Source organism: Scardinius erythrophthalmus (genome assembly GCF_964197995.2).
Source record: "Scardinius erythrophthalmus genome assembly, chromosome: 1".
In the NCBI taxonomy this organism is placed as follows: domain Eukaryota; kingdom Metazoa; phylum Chordata; class Actinopteri; order Cypriniformes; family Leuciscidae; genus Scardinius; species Scardinius erythrophthalmus.
Window position 1 is genome coordinate 13,802,977 of NC_138221.1, and position 10,042 is coordinate 13,813,018.

The window sequence follows — 10,042 nt, forward strand, 5'->3', positions numbered from 1 at the left end:
AGTCTAGACTTTCAGTATGTGAAGTTTCTACGGACACTTTAAACTTGAACTATAACAGAGAAATTCACTTGATCTTGAGTTTCTGGTGTCCCACATTCACATTAAAAAAGTCTTCAGTTAAATAAATACAGAAGAATGAAATATATTTATGTTTTAAAAGTACATTTTTTACATTTACATTTAGCAGACGCTTTTATCCAAAGCGACTTACAAATTAGGACTAGATTAAGCGAGTCGTCATGAAGAGGCAAAAACAAAAACAACGCAAGAAGTGCTCAAGATACGAAGTTCAGGCATTATTCAGAGTAGCATAAGCCCGATAAGTGAGGTTTTAGAGGAAAGGGGAGGGGTTTTTTTTCTTTCTTTTTCCATGCGGTTAAATGCTCACGGAAGAGATGGGTTTTCAGCTGTCTTTTGAAGGTTGTCAGGGATTCTGCATTTCGGATGAGGTTGGGGAGAGCGTTCCACCAGCATGGAACTGTGAATGAGAATGTTCTGGAAAGAGATTTTGTGGCTCTCTGTGATGGAACCACGAGACGTCGCTCGTTGACCGATCGTAGGCTTCTGGTAGGGATGTAGACTCGTAGGAGCGAGTGAAAGTAGGAGGGAGCTGAGCCTGTGATAGATCTGTAAGCGAGCGTCAATGCCTTGAACTTGATGCGAGCAGCGAGAGGTAGCCAGTGCAGAGAGATGAACAGAGGAGTGACGTGGGCCCTCTTGGGTTCGTTGAAGACAAGACGAGCTGCAGCGTTCTGGATCATCTGTAGAGGTTTGGTTGCACATGCTGGAAGTCCAGCCAGAAAAGCATTGCAGTAGTCAAGCCTAGAAATGACCAGGGCCTGGACGAGAAGTTGTGTTGCATGCCCAGTTAGGAAAGGCCTGATCTTCCTGATGTTGTGCAGTGCAAACCTGCATGATCGAGTTGTCTTTGAAATGTGATCTGTGAAAGTCAGCTGGTCATCAAGCGTTACTCCAAGATTTCTGACCGATCTTGATGGGGTGATTGATGATGATTCTAGCTGGATAGTGAAGTCGTGCTGTAGAGACGGATTGGCGGGGAGGACGAGAAGCTCATTCTTTGCCAGGTTGAGCTGCAGGTGATGCTCCTTCATCCATGTGGAGATGTCCGCCAGGCAGCTTGAGATCCGTGCAGCTACTGTGGGATCATCTGGTTGAAATGAGAGGAAGAGCTGTGTGTCATCAGCATAGCAGTGGTAGGAGAAAGCTTGTGCCTGTATGATGTGTCCCAGTGATGTGGTGTAGATGGAGAAGAGGAGGGGACCAAGAACTGAACCCTGGGGAACACCTGTGGTCAGCTAATGTGCTCTGGATACCTTGCCTCTCCATGCGACCCTGAAGGACCTACCTGTGATATAGGACTCAAACCAGTGGAGAGGAGTTCCTGTGATGCCCAATGCTGAGAGGCTGGACATAAGGATCTGATGATTCACAGTGTTGAAGGCAGCAGACAGATCCAGTAGAATGAGGACTGAAGATTTGGAAGCAGCTTTTGCGATCCATAGGGCTTCTGTGACTGACAGTAGTGCACTCTCAGTTGAATGCCCTTTCTTGAAGCCAGATTGGTTGACATCCAGCTGGTTGTTCAGAGACAAAAAGGATGTTACTTGGTTGAAAACAGCTCTTTCAAGTGTTTTCACAATGAATGGTAGGAGAGAGATAGGTCTGTAACTCTCTACAAATGATGTTTTTAGTGTTGGTTTTTTAAGCAGGGGAGTAACCCGAGCCTGATTGAATGCTGTAGGGAAAGTGCCAGTATGGAGGGATGAGTTGATGATGTGTGTGAGTGCTGGGAGAAGTATGGGAGAGATGGCTTGTAGAAGGTGTAGGGGATGGGGTCAAGAGGGCAGGTGGTAGGATTACTGGAGAGGAGAAGTGTAGATACTTCTTTCTCGGTTAGCGGAGAAAAGGAGGACAGAGGGTTATTGGCTGTGGAAGGGGTCAGTCTGGGTTCCTGTGTGTGTGGAGCTGAGAACTGACTGCTGATAATTGTTGTTTTGTGGGTAAAGAAGTTCGCAAAGTCGTCAGCAGTTAAAGAGGAGGTGGGTGGTGGTGGAGGTGGAGAAAGGAGAGAGTTGAATGTCTTGAAGAGTGATCGTGTGTTAGAGGAGTTGTTGATCTTGTTATGGAAGTAGGAAGATTTTGCAGCATGAACATCACCAGAAAAGGAAGAGAGGAGAGATTGATACATACTCAGGTCAGATGCGTCTTTTGATTTGTTCCATTTCCTCTCCGCTGCCCTGAGTTCGGTCCGGTGTTCACAAAGAACCTCAGACAACCAGGGGTTAGAGAGAGTAGCTCGTGCTGGCCTGGAGAAGAGAGGGCAGATATTGTCTTGAGAAGAGGTTAGAGTGGAGCATAAGGTATCCGTTGCGGTATTCACATCCAGAGATGAGAATTGTGAGGGTGGGGGAAGAGAAGATGACACGGCAGAGGAAAGATGGGAGGGAGAAAGTAAGCGCAGTTTTCGCCTGAGAGTGACTGGTGGGGGGGTTGGTGGTGCAGGGGTAGAGAGATGTAGACTGCAAGTAATGAGGAAATGATCTGAGACATGGAAAGGTCTCACCAAGATGTTGTCTGTGATGCACTTGCGTGTGTAAACCAGGTCCAGTTGGTTGCCTGATTTGTGAGTAGGGGTGTAACGGTTCACAAAATTCACGGTTCGGTTCGATACGATACACTTGTGTCACGGTTCGGTACGGTTCGGTTCGGTACGTTTTCCATACAGCATTGCCAGAGAAATTTCCTTGAATTATTTTTTTATTATTATTATTTTATTTAATGAAACTAACATCATAAAGTATGATTTTTTATATTTATATTTATATACTCTTCTTATGAGCAGAGGTGGGTAGAGTATCCAAAAACTGTACTCAAGTAAAAGTACAAGTATTTATAGAAATATTTACTCAAAGTAAAAGTAAAATTAATAATCTTAATAGTTACTTGAGTAAGAGTAAAAAAGTATCCAATGAAAAAACTACTCAAGTAGCGAGTAACTAGTTACTTCGGATCATATATATATATATATATATATATATATATATATATATATATATATATATATATATATATATATATATATATATATATATATATATATATATATATATATATATATATGAAGACTTCATGATGCAAAAGCCTCTGAGTGCCATCTGAAATTTTCTTCTAAAACAATAATTTTTATCAAGCTTGTATATTTAAGGTCAGTAATTTCACTTTAATTACAATTAGGTAGGCTACTTTTCATTGCCATTTAAGTGTGAACATAAACATACAAGCTTGATAAAAATGCTCTTTTAGAAGAAAATTTCAGATGGTACTTAGAGGCTTTTGCCTCTGAAGTCGTCATATATATAAAATTATATTTAGATTTTGTTTATTTAAATGACTATTATCAGCTATCTTTGCAACAAAAACAGAAGAGAGACGTAAACATTATTTCTGCCATCTGTATAGCTCGAAAATCATTGCCTGTCCTCTAATAGTAACTTATACAACTACATTTGGATTATTAGACAATATCAAAATAAAGTGAATCTGCAGAGTGTTGCATTCAAAGGCATGTATTGACAGAGAAGAGTTAAAAACTCTTCACATGTGCTCGCGCTCATGACTGCTACTGAACATCTCAACACACACACACACACACAAAAAAAAAAAATACATCGACGGATCTTCTTCTGACTGTTCTCCAAAATATAATCAAATGTATATTTCTGCAAGCATGTTTAAACTGGTTTACTCTGTCTACGGCAGGCAAAGGCAAGATCGTTTTCAAGTCGAGTTCGCACGCCACAGCGCAACAATACACACAAAGTACCGCGGGATGGCGGGTGTTCATAAACTGTGAACAATGGTAGCTTATTTAATGTATCAATTAATGTATATGTCCAAAAAACGGGTAATGTCATACTTTCTAGTATCGTGGCGTAATAATCTGTTTGGTTGTAAAATGTATTACCTGAGTGAAATGAAATCAAATATATCGTCATCCTGTGGAATCATTCATTCACAGACAGCAGCAAATCTTCAAATGCATCATATTTTTGCCAGCGATGAAGATCTTTATTAGTTGAACATCTTCGTAAGCTCTCACTTGACTGTACTGTAGGTCCACTGCCACTTCATCTAACGCTCTTGATGTGCTTAAATCTTCCTGTTACGACTCCGAGTCCAGTGTGAATTGAAATCGCTTCAGACGATTCAGTGCGTGCAGGGAACTGAATAGAATCAGGAACTGAATCATTCAAACTGATTCGCGAACCGACAGATCTGCCAACTTGTTTGATGAATTATTTGAACAGAATCGACTCAAAAGAGTGATTCATTTGTGAATCGAGCATCGCTCAAGCCCAGAAAAAAAGATACAGCGCGCTTGGAATAAACTTCGCATTTAACAACACATATTGCATTAAAAAGTAACGAGAGGAACGTCGCCCAATGTAACGAAGTAAAAGTACAGTTTTTTCATTAGAAATGTACTCGAGTTAAAGTAAAAGGTACCCACATTCAAATCTACTCTTAAAAGTACAATTTTTCTAAAAAAGTACTCAAGTAAATGTAACGAAGTAAATGTACTTCGTTACTACCCACCTCTGCTTATGAGCATATAAAACAAAACAGCTCCTTGGGCAAAATGAAATGTAATATTGTAGTAGGCTAGTAGACTAGTTATAAACAAAGGTTTATTTTAGTTCAGATTAACATTTGAGGGCAGCAATGTATTCATAATGTCAAAATAAAACCGACGTAATGTTACTTGAAAGCATTATAGCCCTAGCCTGGCAAACCAGACCTACATCAAGATGTTAGGTCTGGAAACTCACCATAGATATGCTCACTCCGAGGGGCGGGATTAACGGCTGTCTTGCAAATTCCCTCTGCACGCAATAGGACAGCGCTTCAACCAACCAGAGCGTTTTCCCAACAGCGGAGCTTAGTTGATAGATTCAACTTTTGCCATATCTGGCCGGCAAAACGACGAACACATCTCCTTTTTTTTAAGAATTACTTAAGTGCCGTTCTTTGCTCTTTTCTCAAAGAAAAGCTTAACTCCAAGTCCTCCAGAGTCGCGGCCAGAGTCAAGAGTCCAGAGTCGCGGCTGATTCAAAAGACCGTTGTTCTCCATCAGCAGCCGTCATTCTTTGTTTTCAAGTGGCAGGTAACCGTCGCAACTCTGTCGTCATATGTTAAGCCCGTCCCCGCCTACTCTATACACGACGTGACTGGCCTGACCCAATTTAGGTTTTTGCAGCTAGAAGGTCTATTGAGAGTTTCTAGACCCACCTGGCTGCGAAATACATTTTGCTGCCGCTAGGGTGCGTCTAGATTTCTAGGCTATTATAGCCCACTATTCCTGACAAACTTCCATACCTTGCAGTTAGTGTTACTACAGTAAATCCACGGTGAATGTTGCTGATCTTTGGACACCGGCCAGTTCATTCATGGCACGATGTTTCTTCCTGTTTTCCACATCAACGCTGTTTGATCCGTTAATAACAGAGAAATGTGCATGTTTCTCACTAGATCTCGCAGCGATGTTATTACTTAAGTGGCGAATTCAAAAAGCATTTGAAATTCAAATGCTTTCTTTACTGGTCTGGATCTCTTAGCGCTGTGTGGTAGTGTTGCTTGATCAAGCTCGCGCAAAGGGCTCGCGAGTCCCGCTTCACAGGTCAAAACTGATAAACGGTCCACACAAACACAATAAGAGTAGCTCAGTTTCGTTCATTACATTGCATTTGCCAGTTGATGATGTGGTCGCGGCAGCCTCTATGAGCGCGCTTGCCACCCGCGACGCGCCTTCATTTGAAATAACGACATTTTGGTTGTTAGAAAAAATTGTCCACGAACCGTTCCGTACGTAGTGCGTACCGAAAACCGAACCGAAAGCCTCGTACCGAACGGTTCGATATGAATACGCGTTTCGTTACACCCCTATTTGTGAGTACTTGATGAGTCGTTTGAGATCAAAAGAGGCTAGGAGAGAGATGAAGTCAGTTGCATGCGGCTTTTTCGAGATGGATGTTGAAGTCACCGAGGACTAGAAGTGTCGTCCTCAGGGAAAGAGGACAGCAGCACATCCAGCTCCTCTACGAAGTTACCCAGCTGACCTGGGAGGCGATAAATGACTACAATATGGATTTTCTTGGGAGTTGCAAGTGTAATAGCATGATATTCAAATGAGTTGTTGCATAGAGAAGAGAGTGCTGAGTATTTCCAATTGTTAGAAATGAGAAGCCCTGTACCCCCACCCCTCCCAGACTGGCGAGGGGAGTGAGAGAAGGAGAAATTGCTAGAGAGAGCAGCAGGGGTTGCTGAGTCTTCTGGACGAATCCAGGTCTCAGTCAAGGCCAATATACTAGGAGTAGAATGAGATGCAAAGGCTGGAATGAAGTCAGCTTTATTGACTGCTGACTGACAATTCCATAGACCCATGGAAAGAGAGAGAGGTGTGTGTGAGGATGAGAGAATGGGACGCAGATTAGCAGTATTGCGCTGCCTTTTGCGCGTGATGAAAGGGCGTTGCCGAGAGATAACAGGAATGTATTAAAAGCACATGTTGATTAAGGTGAGCAATAAGATAAAAAGTTGGAAGGAAAAGGGAAAAGGAGATACTTAAGTGCCTTTCTGGTGTCCTTGCTCGGTGGAGTCACGCAGGTAGAGTCGCTGGTCTTTACCCGAGTCGGTCTTCACACGAGGAGGCTAAACACGAGAGCTGAATGCTTCCGCTGACGCTTCCGCGACAGCGCGCAAATTACATAGATATAGATATAATGCTATCACCGCTTGAGTGAGGACAGCTGTCTCGGTCCGGCAATTAAGTCAATAAAGCGAAAATGGGCCAAATCGAAACCAGCTAGGAGCCAATACTTAAGTGCGATTAAACTGAAATAATTATCGCCACACGCGGCTGTTTATTAATGTAGCAACGCGTCTAAATAAAATACAGAATTATGTGAAGTTAAAGAAACAAAAATAAGCAGAGAATCGAAGATAGGCTTACCTTAAGTCAAATACAGCACTGAAATAACAGGAGGACTGAGTATTCTGAAAAACCACTTGCGCGCTCTTGCCGTGCATCCTTTATGCTGACCGCTGGTCCAGCATTAAAAGTAATAATTGGAAGATCAATGTACCTCTTTCATGGAAGGTTTCAGGGAAAATAATTTATAAAAATGCATCAAAATGATCATAATATTTAATAGCAGTTGTCTATTAGTGAATTATTTTGATGTACTGTAAATAAAAATTAATTTCTTTCATGTCAGACCCTATGGAAGAGAGTGCTGAGAGTGAAGAACTGAGTGAAGTAAAGGAGGAGAGCGAAGAACTGAGTGAAGTGAAGGAGGAGAGTGAAGATCTGAGTGAAGTGAAGGAGGAGAGTGAAGAACTGAGTGAAGTAAAGGAGGAGAGCGAAGAACTGAGTGAAGTGAAGGAGGAGAGTGAAGAACTGAGTGAAGTGAAGGAGGAGAGTGAAGAACTGAGTGAAGTGAAGGAGGAGAGAGAAGAACTGAGAGAAGTGAAGGAGGAGAGTGAAGAACTGAGTGAAGTGAAGGAGGAGAGTGAAGAACTGAGTGAAGTGAAGGATGAGAGAGAAGAACTGAGAGAAGTGAAGGAGGAGAGAGAAGAACTGAGTGAAGTGAAGGAGGAGAGTGAAGAACTGAGTGAAGTGAAGGAGGAGAGTGAAGAACTGAGTGAAGTGAAGGAGGAGAGAGAAGAACTGAGTGAAGTGAAGGAGGAGAGTGAAGAACTGAGTGAAGTGAAGGAGGAGAGTAAAGAACTGAGTGAAGTGAAGGAGGAGAGTGAAGAACTGAGTGAAGTGGAGGAGGAACATCATGTCAAACCTGGAGAAAAACCTTTGAGTCGCTCAAAGACTAAACAGACATTTTTAAAGAAAAGAAGAGCCAAGAAATCTACAACTTGCACTCAGTGTGGAAAGAGTTTATCAAGCAACCGTAGTCTTGATGTTCACATGAGAGTTCACACTGGAGAGAAGCCGTTCACCTGCGATCAGTGCGGGAAGAGTTTCACACAAAAAGAACATCTTAATGTTCACATGAGGATCCACACCGGAGAGAAGCCGTTCACATGTGATCAGTGTGGAAAAACATTTCTTAGTTCATCAAACCTGAAGAAACACCTGAGAGTTCATACGAAGGAGAAGCCGCATTCATGTTCTGTGTGTGGAAAGAGTTTTTCACAGCGGTGTAATTTACATACACATCAGAAAATTCACACTGGTGTAAGAGAGTACGTGTGCTTTGTGTGTGAGAAGACTTTTATTACAGCGGGCGATTTAAAAAAGCACCAGAGAATTCACACTGGAGAAAAACCTTACAAGTGTTCACACTGTGACAAGAGATTCAGTCGATCAGCAGATCTGAAAACACATGAGAGGATCCACACTGGAGAGAAGCCGCACACGTGTGATCAGTGTGGGAAGAGTTTTGCTTTAAAACACTACCTGGAGAAACACATGAAGATCCATGCAGTGGAGAAACTGCGTTTACACTGCACGTCTTAATGCACAGATCAGATGTTTTGACCATATCTTTTTTTTTTTTTTCTCGCTATATTTAATTCACAAAATTTGCAACAAGGTTTTATTTGTTAACATTCGTTGAAATATTGACACGCAATAAACAATATATTTCTTACATAATTGTTATAATTGATACTCTTATGATTGTAGCCATGTGTATCTAAGCTTCTCTGTTGGACAGTTGGACAGAACATTTCTCTGTGGTCTGATTTTGTTATAAAAATAGAAGTCAATTTATTGATTATAAAGCCTTTGACACAAAACGACCAATTATTTTCAAGTTTGTTGCCACAAAATAAAATTTTATTATGTATTAAGCATGTATCAGTTATTATGGAAAAGAATATATTATTCTCGTGTGCTCTCTTCCACTCAAACACATAAACACACAGTTCAGATACACTCGCGTGTTGTCAGCGCTGCTCTGATGATTTTATCAGTAAAATATTTTAGCAACTTAAAAAGCCATGACGTTTCTCACTAGTGAGGTGAAGATAATTATAGTTTTGCTATTAGTTGACGCTGCTGCCGAACATGAAGAAAGTCCAGTGTGGCTGTTTGCTTCTGTTAGGAGAAAGACACTTTGAAAGTTGAAAAGTTTGGGCCGAGGCCAGAAGATAGTGTTCAGATCCAGCTGTGAAGGGCTGCAAAATGGCAACAAGGAGGCGAAATTAAATAAATTATAATAAAAAGAGGAATATTTATCTTCTAATATGCATGAGACTGAAAGTCAGAGAAAGGAAAAAGTTTGTTTAAAAGGTACAGTAGCGCTTAATGTCAGGGAGAGTCACGGATTCAGTTACAGGTAACAGAAAAGTTTATTTTGCTCTCAATGAGCCCAGAAAAAAATAACAGGAACACAAAAGAAAAGAGGAAGTCCAAATAAATGTCCACTGGGCCAGGAGAGAAATTCTCAAAAAGGACCAATTAAAGCATCACCAGTGACGCAGTGGCCAAGTCAAACTGAGATCCCTGATGAGAGTGATGAGTGTACAGAGAGGTTCTGGGGTGGTACATCCGAGTCCCAAAAGAACAGAGAACGCCTGGGCAGGCAGTCGAGGAAACCAGGCCTGGCAGGACAAGAGGGAGAGAGTGGAAGCAGGACAAAAATAAAGATGCAAACAAACAAAACAGCACTTGGAGTCAGGCAAGGCAAGGCAAGGCAAGGCAAGGCAAGTAGTGATGTGACATTTGAACCGAGGCGTCAGAGCGTGTGTCGAGAAAAAGTGGGCGTGCCAGATGAAGCCGCAATTCGAGGCTTGTGTTGTTAACGTGAAAATCACGTGACTAATGACAAACGAGGCCTCGGTTTGTGTGGCTTCCGGATTAAAGCCGGTTCGAAACTCGCGCCTCCTTGTGGGTGTTGTCAGCAGTAGTAGAAGCAGTTGTAGTAGTGTCAGAGAGTCAGAGAGTTAGATAACTATCATTGTCATTGTCGTTATTGTGTCATATGTGAGGGCTGTATATTATTAC

At 41.9% G+C, this 10,042-nt stretch overlaps 1 protein-coding gene across 1 annotated transcript; it reads left to right on the top strand.

Moving 5' to 3' along the window:
- Positions 1-7,300: 7,300 nt before the first annotated feature.
- Positions 7,301-8,551, top strand: LOC308695085 (uncharacterized protein; the record flags this gene model as incomplete). The annotated part of the gene is made up of 2 exons (XM_081373024.1): positions 7,301-7,366; positions 7,922-8,551. The coding sequence occupies 2 exons, from the start codon at positions 7,301-7,303 to the stop codon at positions 8,549-8,551; spliced, it is 696 nt and encodes a 231-aa protein (XP_081229150.1).
- Between the last annotated feature and the right edge of the window lie 1,491 nt (positions 8,552-10,042).